This window comes from Rattus norvegicus, chromosome 1, assembly GCF_021556685.1.
Source record: "Rattus norvegicus strain SHRSP/BbbUtx chromosome 1, alternate assembly SHRSP_T2T, whole genome shotgun sequence".
Lineage (NCBI taxonomy): Eukaryota > Metazoa > Chordata > Mammalia > Rodentia > Muridae > Rattus > Rattus norvegicus.
In genome coordinates this window covers 199,249,047-199,260,000 of record NC_141534.1, presented here as the reverse complement: position 1 = coordinate 199,260,000, position 10,954 = coordinate 199,249,047, and the positions used below count along the sequence as shown (strand labels likewise).

The following is a 10,954-nucleotide window of genomic DNA, read 5'->3' as shown; positions in this document are numbered from 1 at the left end:
CTGGTTTATTTGGGGCCAGTTTTCCATCAACAGAAAAAAAAAAAACCGATAGTTGCATTTCAGCCACAGTAGAATCAATTGTGTCGATTGAGTTGGAAGAGCTTGGCAACACAGTAGGAGAAAGAGGGAGTGCGGACAGGCGCTCCCCAGTGGTGGTGTCCTGCTTATTATGGCAATGCTCTCTGAAATCTTCTCTGCCTTTGATTCCTTAGCTCCCCAGCTCCAAAAGAACACTGCTTGGAGTGTGATCAGGACACACACACACACACACACACACACACACACACACACACACACACCACATGCACGTGTGTGTGTGTGTGTGTGTGTGCATGTGTGTGTGTGTGTGTGTGTGTGTGTGTGTGTGCATTCACACATCACAGAGTTTGAAGGCAGGCAGGCATTGGTGAATTGGCAAGGGGCATCTGAATACCCACTTCCCTCCTTCCCTTGCAGACCAGTTCTGCTAAGCTATTTTGGAATAATGCCTTGCTTCTGGTGCTGAGGACCAAAGGGGAAGTAGCCTGAGGAAAAAAGGCTTCCAAGCAGGTGGGTGGAAACAGGTTAGTTACCCTTGAGGTAGCTTTGAGAACTGATGGGCACAGAGAGCCTGGTTGGAAGACCAGTCAACTCTAGTCCTATCTCAGTCAGTGGCACATCCCCTACAAGTTATGCACGCGCCCCGTGCCTGAATTTCTCCCAGTTCATCTGAAACCTCCCTGTCCTAGAAGTGGAACTCCTTGTCCACCTATCTCAAGGACTGCTAGGTTTAATGACCTGCCTCGAGACTCAGCAGAACTCCAAGCTTTGTGCTCCCTTCATTCCTCTAACACCCCTGGGGACAATCACAGGCACCACAATCTTAGCTATCCTGAAGCTCTTGAAGGAACCCTGGCTTGAAGAAAGAAGGCAAGTTTTAGCTCTTTCTTGGGAAATACCACCTGCCTTTAAGCTCAGGGTTGTTTTGCTCAATTTTGCAAGCTAGATATAAACCCAGGTCTTTAGACCCTTCCCATCCCTCACTGGTCCTTGCTCTGACGAGGGCCTTTCAAGCAGCAGAAGACACAGAGGAAGGAACGCCCTCGGTCCTGAACAAAGCTGCCCCTGTCTCCTCTGCCGGCTGGATTATAGGGGCGTGAGTGCAGGTCAGACTTAAAGAGCACAAGAGGCAGTCAGAGAGCTAGCAAGGAGAGCAGGGACACCTGCTCCCAGGGGGGTGGAAATCATTCAAAGTTACACAGTCTGGCAACATGAAAGGCTTATTTTTTCTTTAATTCGATTCCACAACAACATTAAGTGTAACAATATTTTGTGGAGTTTTGTTTTGTTTTCTTAAAAAGAGACTGAACTCTGGCAGAGGACAGGGAGGGAGGGGGAAACAGACGAAATGGAAACAACAGAACAACAGGTGTAGCCAACAGGGAACCAGAGCAAGCGGCCCTGTGGAGCTGGGGGTGAACTTTACAAGAAAAACTGTACAGTTATCAAATAAGTTAAGATTCTCTTACGTTGATTGTCCTTCACTTAAAGCGCTCCACTCTGCCTAGCTCGCTCCCTGGAGCATCACTATCTACCTTGCTTTCTTCCTTCCCCTTCTCCTGCTTAATCTTCCCTCTACATTAATGATCATGCCGTGGCAGGGTGGTCTTTATCCCCACAGAGGAAGGGGCGGGGCTCTAGGGAAATTTTGTACAATATTGCACAGGCCAAAGCACAACGGTTGCTGCAAAGTAAAAAAAAAAAAAAAACAAAAACGGGGAGGATAAAATGTATTTTTTTTCAATAAAAAGAGAGAAGGAGAGAGAGGAAGGAAGAAGAAACTAATCCCTCAAGCAGATAACAGTAGTAATAGTGATATTACCACTAAATAAATCAAGTGATAAATAAGACCACTGCAACCCAGCCAGATATGAAGCTGTTACAGGTCTGGATTTGAGGCTTTTGTCTTTTCCCTTTAAACAGTTTGATTAGCGAATTCTTCAGTCACAAACTGAGACAAATGGAGCTGACTGTCACAGATCTTACACAGGGTCTTACCAGTGGCCGCCCAGATTTTGAAAGGGCCGTAGCGGCGGGGTTTGGGGGGGGGTGGATAACTGATTGGGAGTGGAGGAAAAACCACACCCAGAAATCCAGAAATAAATATGAATTCGATATGAATTCTCTCTTGGGATTTTGAAAATAGTTCCTCAGAAAAATGAATAAACTTTTAAAAATTGAGTTTTTCGCTTATTTTCCTTCTGTAAAAACACCCCCCTCCCCAGCCACAGCGCAATGGAAATTTAAGGGGAGATCTGGACATTAAAAAAACAAACAAACTTTCAATTGGAAGTTTTGACCTGGTTATTTTGTCGTTCCCTCCCAACCCCACCTCGTTTTCTCTTAATGGAAAGCAAAACCAAAAATAAGAGGAGAAGCGCCTCAAATTCATAGGAATGAATTGCACGAAAATGCATTGCAAATACTTACAAAATGCTATTGGGGGGTGGGAGGCAAGGCAGTGAGCCCAAGGTCGCTGGCCACAGCCCGGCACCCTCGGCCCGGCCCAGTCTCCTCCGGGATCCCCGAAAGGTGGCCGGGTGCTCATTCCCTCTCCCCTCTCCCGTCTCACACCGGCCGTAGCAGCGGCACAGACGAGACCACCGGGTGCGAGTAGTAGACAGGGTGCGGGAAGGTGAGCAGCGGCTGGCTGACCGGCACCGGGGCCCCTGCGGCCGCCGCCGCCCCCTCGGCCGCAGAGTTCTCGTGGTAGAGGATGGGCACGCGCACGATGCGCTGCGCAGCGGCGTGGCTCAGGTTGGCCGCCTCCAGCTCGGCCGCCAGCTGTCGCTTCCACTTGTTGCGGCGATTCTGGAACCAGATCTTGACCTGCGTCTCGGTGAGGTGAAGCGACGCGGCCAGGCCGGCGCGCTCCGAGCTGCTCAGGTAGCGCTTCATGTCGAAGGTGGACTCGAGCTGGAAGACCTGGCTGCGGGAGAAGACGGTGCGCGTCTTCTTTTTGCGGCACGCCGGCTTCTTCTCGGGACTGTCGGCGCCCGCCTTCCAGTCCTCTGAGCCCGGTGTCGCCGCAGTCGCCCCTACTGTCGTCCCGGCCGCGCCAGGCACCGCCTCGCCTTCTTTTTTGCCTTCCTCCGAGTCGCTCTCTTCCAGAATGATCTCGTCCGGGCTCTTGGAGTCCAGCTCCTTGTGGTCGGGGTCAGCCTTGAGCAGAGGGTCCGGGGAGTCGCGGTCTGTGCCGGACGCAGGGGAGGAATCGCGCAGGAGGGCCTTCTCAGAGGCTGGGGAGACAGACAAACGGACGCACACAAAGCACAGCGACACAACCTTGAGCGAGGCAGGGATCTGGGAGTAGCAGGCTTAACCCGCACCTTGGCCTCGGGCTCCTGGCCCTTGGGCTCGGTCCTCCCAGAGATCCTCCCGTGTCCCACTGGACTGCAGTGGGGCAGTAAGATCTAGGATCTCGCCTCCCTTGGACTGGCGAGGCAATGGTAACAGCAGGGCCGCTCATTTTATCTCGTGTCTCCCTTGCCAGGGGCCAGCAGAACAATTCTCCACGGTTAGGGTTAAACTGTGCCTTCCAGGCCTAGTTCCCCACCCAGGCCATCCCAAGCCACCCATGCCTGCTGGAGGCCACTTTTCCCGGAAAGCGCAGCGCCGGGGCCTCCAACTCCACCTCTTTTCTCAGCAAGTGGGATTGGATTCCGGGGCCTCGTAGCCCAGCACGCAGGAAAGATGCGGGCTAGAGGCGGAAGGAAGTTAACCAAAACTCGGGTTTGCAGGTGTCAGGCATCCCGTAACTGCAGTGACACCAGCCCTGGGCGGGGATGGGACCGGCCCACAGGGAAAGAGGGGAGAACGAAAGTTCAAAGAGAGGTCGGTACCTTCTGGTCGCGGGAGGTGGCCGCCGGCGGGGGTCAGGGTGTAGGGGTACCACCAGGCCGGGGAGCGCTCCAGGTAGTGCGCGGGCAATGCAAACCTCTGCGCTGGGATCTCAAAGCGGGGGAAGGCCAGGTCTCCCACCTGCGAGAGCGCGAAGCCCGCGGCACCCTCCAGGGCACCTTTGGCTGCGGCGGCGGCAGCGGCGGCCGCAGCGGCGGCGGCCGAGGCCGGCGCAAAGAGCGTTCGTGGGGGCGGCTGTGGCTTCGGGGGCGGCCGGTGATGGTCTCCGTTGAGCAGGTTCCTGATGGAGAACGGGGATTCCTTGGGCGCGGGGGGCTGGGGAGGAGGCTGCGGGGGCGGCGCGCTGGCAGTGCCCGAGGCGTCCGGCCCGGGCTCCGGCATGGTCCCCAGTCCTCCGGGTCCCACGGAGGGCGGGAGCGGGACAGGCGGACGGTGGGGCGAGCAGGCTAGGGGCCGGAAATCAGACCATAAACGGAACTCAACTACGGGGCTCAAAGTCGGGGGCCGCCCCGGGCGCGAATCGAGCCGCGGGAGGGCGGGGTGGGGACCGGGCCGGGGCGGGCTCGCATGGGGGAGGGGTCCAGAGGGGCGGGGAGCGGACCTGCCTCTGCGCCGAGGGAGCGAGGGGGCCGGGTAGGAGCTGTGGCTCCCCCGGAGGAGGCTGAGAGAGCGGTCCCCGGCTTGGGGATGCGTCAATCCGGCGCCGGATGCTAATGATGAAATCAAAATGTCATCCAAGTTAAATGCGGGGAGTATACGGCGATTGGGCGCGTACAATGGCAAATGGGATTAGGCCGGCCAAGGCGCAGCCGAGCCCGGGCCCCGCAGCCGCCTCCTCCACCGCCCCCTCCTTGCCTTCCCTCGGATTTTGGCGCTTTGGCTTCGGGCTATGAGAGCCCGCCTGTTATTGGCTTTATATAGTCCAATTAGGCAGCAAATGAGGACAAACCTATTAGCACAAAAGGATATTGGCTCTCGCTAAAGAGGCACTCTGAGAGCTCCCACCAAGTGGGAGGCGCGCGAGGGACCTCGAGAAGGAGATGCCCCCGGCGGGCCGGAGCGCACGGACCAGCGCGAGTCTGGAGCACGCACTTTCCTCTACCCCCTGCGGCTCGGCCACGGGCTGGCTGCTGTCCGGTCTGCCGGAGGGGGAGGGGCAGGGCAGGTTGGCTCGGGTCACCTCGGGGTTATCCGCGCTAGCAGCCGCCACTCTCCCACCCCTCCCGGCCTGGCAGGGGCCAGCTGCCCCCACGCGGCTGGAAAGCTTTGGTCCGGGAAGTAGGGCGCCACCACGGCCCGGAACGAACTCAGTACTTTTTCCCCAAACCTGCTAATCAGGGTGCGGCCAAGAAGAGGGGAATTAGGCTTCCCGGCTCTTCGTCTAGGAGAGTCTGCGGGCTCAGGAATCCGTGTAGCCTTGGCCTTCGGTCCTGAAAATCGAAGAGTGAGTCTGAATCTTTCGGGAGTTGGAGTGGGTATGCGACTCTGTGCCCGCGTTTTCCCTGTGCAACTGTCGGAGTAGCGGTGTTCTCGCACTGACAGCTGCACATCGAAGGACACCGCTCTTTTCTGGATGGCTCTGTCCACGGCTCAAGGACCAACTTGAAGCCTGCGATCTGAACACAGCACTTTCCCCCAAAACGGGTGGCGTTTGGAACTGCCTAACGCTGTAATATAGGCGCCAAGAACCGAAGCCGCAGCGGAATACCTTACTCGGTTGTGACCCTGACAGCGACACCTGCGGCACGTCCCAAGGGCCTCCAAGTCCCTGTAGAACCGCGGCGGGCCTCGGAGTAACAGCTGGATTCCATCCACCTTAACAGCTCTCTGGGTCGAGCAGGAAGCCCGAGAGACAAGCAGTTCAATTTTAGATTTCAGTAGGGTCCCTTCCCCGGGGATAGTTCTTTGGCCGGAGAAAGATGACAGCCCGGATGAAACTCCCTTCACACCTGAGCTTTCTCTGCCTCACCCCGTTCTTTTTTCTTTTCTTTTCTTTTTTGGTTGAGCCTTGTCTAATTCAAGCTCCCCTGAGCTAGTGCAGACTGAACAGTTTTGGGTCCCCAAATGAGAAGTAGGTTTATTTTATTTCTCAGTCCCAGGGCACCAGAACAGCCTCCACTAAATCTTGAAGGTCGTGTTTAAAGTTTTGACATCCACCCTCAGTAACGAACCCTACATTCGCCTTGTAAGTAGAGCTTCCATAAATGGCTGCTATTATTCTTTTGATTTCGCACAAGGCTTTACAGGAATGCACAAGGGCGCATCATCTAAAATCCGAGTTGGAGCCAATCACAGCTCCGAGGCTCAAGCAGGGTTGATAATACGCTCAGATTTTTATAAAGAAAAGGTGTCCAGAGGGAAGCCGTACCTAAGGCACCCAAACAGTGTTGGACTAGCAGAGGCCACCCCACCCACCAACCCAAGGCAGAAATCTTTCTTCTCTTATAGGTTCAGAGAGCACTGCTTGCACACAGCAGACCTGGTGGCCCAGTGGGCTGCGGAGGCTCCCCTGCCCCCCCAAGGGTATGTGCGTCTGGTAGGGAGCTGCTGCAGAGGTGTGAACACTCGCTAAAGTTCTGATGCACGGGGTCTCCTTTAAATTAGGGAAAAAGGAAACATTTCCCATTCTCTGAAAAGTGGTCGTTGTGAGTCAGTGCTACCTTATTTTCTGCCTACCCTGAGAGGCCCCTGTGTTCAATCATCTTGTCTCAAAAAACAAAAAACAGCAACAAGCCCATCTCTAGGAGCCCGCAGGGGTGAAAAATGTTCTGTCTTAGGAAGACAGGCATGAAAGACATCAGTCCCTGGCTTCTGGCCAATCACAATTCTGGGACTAGACCCAGAAGTATGTATGAACCTAAGAAGAGTTAAGAGGCAGCCTACTTGGGGGCAATCCAACATAAGTGTTCCTTTAAGTGTGTGTGTGTGTGTGTGTGTGTGTGTGTGTGTGTGTGTGTTCACTAGAGTAAAGGGTCTCTTTATTGGGTGTCAGATACCGCAGGTGGACTTCAACAGCAGGAAGCATAGACTTGAGATTTCCTTTCCGGTTCGAAAAAGCTCAGGATAGCAATTTACTCATTCTCCAGCCAGGCTTGTTCCCTCAACCAGCACCATGATGCCTTGTAAAGCCGGGCAAACATCGCCCTCTATGGGACATCCTCGAAACTACAGAAGAGTCTGAAGAAAACACAGAACCTTTGCTAAGTATTTAAAAGCCTAGGCCGCAATATTCCCTACCACCCTTAGAAAACAAGCGCTTGGGAAAAAAAAAAAAACACTGAGTTATGGGAGAAACCAAGGGTGGAGTCTCCTGCAGGTCCCTGTAGGTCTAGCCACCTTCGGAAGAGTTCTCTCTTGTTTTGCCCTCTCCTGGCTTTCTGTCTCCTTTTAAGGTCTCCTTTTAGTTTTCTCCTTGCAGCCTTTTCTTTTCATGTGGGGCCTGACTGCAGTTGCCCGAGCTTCAAGATGCTGCTGAATGCAGGAAGGAGCTGTCTTATCCTTCGAGAGCTCAGTGCACTGTTGGCTGGTGAGTGGGAGTTTCAGTAAAGGTTTGTGTTAATGCCTCAATTCTTGACTTAGGTGATGCGTGGGCGAGAACATGGATGAATAGATAGGTGGGTGGGTGGGTGGGTGGGTGGGTGGAGTCACAATCCCCACTGCAAAGGATTGGTCTGCTTGACAAGAGTGCTTCAGACACCCTGGCAACTCCCCCCCCCCCCGCCCCGTACACTGCCAACACAGTTTTTGAAGTGTTTAGTGAAAATCTAGGTTGTTGGGTTTTTGGCATAGGATCTTAGTCTGTAGCCTGGGCTTCCCTAGAAGTCGGCACATGGCCTCCCTAATGCTGGGATTACAGGCATGAGCAAACACACTCAGATAATCTGAGGTCTTTCGATGATACATTTTGCAAAACCTAAAGGCTTTCCCAGGAACAAGGCTGCCTAAGAGTGCCTCACAGATTTTCAACATGCAGGCTGTGCAGAGTCAGATCTCTGCATCATTGTCTCTTGGGACAAGTGGCCAAGAGGGCAAAAGAGGCCTGGAGAACACTAATGATTAACACCAAACTTTTACACAAAAAATGGGGCTTGGCAAACGCATGCTTAGAATTGTGTCCCACACCGACCACGTGCAAAAGTCATTTGTGCATTTGCACGAATGCAAGTTGGTATGCAAGATTTTCTCCAAGGGAGGGGAGTATCTGCATGTTCTCTAGGATTTTAGCCAAGTCAAGGGGGCTTCCTTCTGCAGCCAGAGTGGATGAATCCTCCCTAGACACATTGTACAGACTTACAGAAAGGCTGGGGCGGGGGGCAGGTAAGCTTTTCGACAAAGCTGCAAGACCGGTACTGGAGGCCTTCATAACTAACAGCTAGGAGTTGTTCTGTTCCTGGTGTTTACATTTACCACCCAACTCTCCTGACTTATAGGTTCTTTTTTCGGAGCTGGGGACTGAACCCAGGGCCTTGCGCTTCCTAGGCAAGCGCTCTACCACTGAGCTAAATCCCCAACCCCGAGTTATAGGTTTTTGATGTGTAGGTAAAATGGACAAAAACCTAGAGCCGTGATTCCGCCTGGAAAACTCTGACCCAGTCTTCCAGGAACCTCCTGCTCTTTTTCCGCATGCTACTTAGGACACTACCAAAGAGCCTGCTCTGGTTAATGAGTGTGACCTTGGGTATATAATGCTTAGGGAGTGACTGCAGCCATGTAGCCCTTGATGATATATGTGTCTTGAGACATGTACTAACTTCCTAGAGTGGCCAAATTACTGACCCTTCCCTGAGAATAAGGAAACTCACTATGCAGAGCAAATCTTAGACATCAGTCACTGGTTGGGCCCTCGATGAACACTGGCCACTATCTCAGGGTGAGGTGGGTAGTTCTTGAGAGTGAAGAAACTGAGGCACAAGAGAAAATGGAACTTACCCGGGGATGCAGCCTTACAGCATCGCTTTGAAGACACTTGGGTATGTAGTGAGTGCTGGCTATGCTTATGGTAAATTCTCACCCATTCTTCTCCTGGAAAATATTGATTGATTGATTGATTGATTGATTGATTGATTGATTTATCTGTTGTTTATTTTCAGACAGCAGCTTACTGGGCCATTCTGGTTGGCCTGAAATGAGTTTTCACAGAGATCCAACTTGCTGATGTGCAGGATATCTGATTTGCTGCCCCTGTGGTCATGACCCACAGGTTGAGAACCCCTGAACTCGAGAGATGGCTCAGTGCTCAAAAGCACTTGCCAGACAAGACAAGCATGATGGCTTGAGTTTGAATCCACAGCACCCATGTTTTTGTTTTTGTTTTTTGTTTTGTTTTTTAAAAAGGCAGATGTGGTAATGCTCATTTATGATCCGAGCATTGGGGTTGAGGCTCACTGGGGCTTGTTGGTCAGACAGTCTAGCTGAAAATTGGCAGGCTTCGGATTCAGTGAGAGACCCTGTCTCAAGGGGACTGAAGCAAAGGGCGATAGAACAGGACACCAGCCATTCTCCTCTGCCTTCTGCACTTATGTGCACAGGCACGAGCATCATACCCAAAGTGCAGATTAAGATTTTTTGAGGTTTGCTTGGTGGGGTTGGGGGTGGGGACCAGGATGAGGGTTGTCAACAAAAGGAAGTGCTTGGTTCCAAGGCCTAAGGCCAGGCCTGCAAAGATGTGTTGCCAACAGGAGACCAGCAAGAGAAGTAAAGGGGTTACCATATGGGACTCTGGAGATCTTGATAGGAGACTTGGCCAGAGCCCTTATTTTGTTACCTAGAACAGTGTATAAGTAGGGAGAGTAACTCAATTGGTAGAGTGCTTATCTAGCATTCATGAAGCCCTGGGTTTCATCCCTGCTTAAAATAGGTGTGATGGTACTTGCCTGTAATCTCGGCACTAGTTAGAAACAGAAAAGCCAGGCAGCAAGATGGTTCAGTAGGTAAAAGAGCTTGCCAGGCAGCTCTGACGCCTTGAGTTCAGTCCTTGGAACCCGCAGTGGAAGAGAACCAGCTCCCTAAGGCTGTTTTCAGACCTTCGCATGCGCACAGCGGCATGCACACCAGTTCTCACAACACACAGGAACACAGACACAGACACAGACACACACACACACACACACACACACACACACACAGAGAGAGAGAGAGGGGGGGAGAGAGAGAGAGAGAGGGAGAGAGAGAGAGAGAGAGAGAGAGAGAGAGAGAGAGAGAGGTGGGGGGAGGAAGGGAAAGAGGAAGGTAGGGAGGGGGAGGGAAAGACATGAGATAATGACATGGAGAACAAGTTCTCCAGCGGCAGTTTGTTCAGGAATAGCCTGGAGTTGGAACAAACCCAGATTTCTTTTTTTAAATTCCTTGTCTGTCTGAAGCAGGATCTTAATCTGTAGCCCGAAGTGGACTGGGGTTTTTTGTTTATATTTTGTTTATAAATAACTTTGTCTATGTTTATTTTTTGTTGTTTCTTTATTGTGTGTGTGTGTGTGGTGTGTGTGTGTGTGTGTGTGTGTGTGTATGTGTGTGTGTGTGTGTGTTTGCATATCGTGTGTGCAGGTGCTTGCAGAGTTCAAAAGAATGTGTCAGGTCTCCTGGAACTGGTAGCTGTCAGACATGGGTGTCAGGAGTTGGCCTCAGACCCTCTGGAAGGGCACCAAGTTCAAGCACTCTTGAACTGCTGAACCCTCCAGCTCTCCGGCCTGGCTCTCCCGATCCTCTTTCCTCGGTCTCCTACTTAGGATTACAGGCAACTGCTATACTCATCTGGAAGCTTTTAGTCACACACACACACATGCACAAAATGTCCAAGTAAGCCACTTTAAAACAAGGACCACTGGTCATGGAGGCTCCTTGGCAGTGAGTAGTGTCAGTTCATGTGTGGAATCAGATTGTCTTAGTCACTGTTCTGTTGTGAGCAGACACCACACCAAGGCGATTTTTAGAGGAAAGCATTGGATTGTGGCTTACAGAGGGTGAGTCCATGGCCGTCATGGTGGGGAGCAAGGCAGCAGCAAACAGGCGTGGCATTACAGCAGATGAGAGAGAGCTTTACATCTGATTTATAAGATGG

The 10,954-nt window shown here is 52.4% G+C and overlaps 1 protein-coding gene and 1 long non-coding RNA gene across 3 annotated transcripts; one reads left to right on the top strand and one right to left on the bottom strand.

Annotated features, from left to right (window-relative positions):
• Positions 1 to 1,248: 1,248 nt before the first annotated feature.
• On the bottom strand, positions 1,249 to 4,791 carry Hmx3 (H6 family homeobox 3). Of its 2 annotated transcripts, XM_087659823.1 has the most exons (3): positions 4,502 to 4,791; positions 3,882 to 4,346; positions 1,249 to 3,278 (listed from the first exon to the last, which is right to left on the bottom strand). In XM_087659823.1, the coding sequence occupies exons 2-3, from the start codon at positions 4,279 to 4,281 to the stop codon at positions 2,608 to 2,610; spliced, it is 1,071 nt and encodes a 356-aa protein (XP_087515949.1). In that variant the 5' UTR covers positions 4,282 to 4,346; positions 4,502 to 4,791; the 3' UTR covers positions 1,249 to 2,607.
• LOC148007829 (uncharacterized) lies at positions 4,510 to 10,335 on the top strand. Its single transcript, XR_015647567.1, has 2 exons — positions 4,510 to 7,426; positions 8,991 to 10,335. It is a non-coding gene; the product is annotated as an uncharacterized LOC148007829 (long non-coding RNA).
• Positions 10,336 to 10,954: the final 619 nt, after the last annotated feature.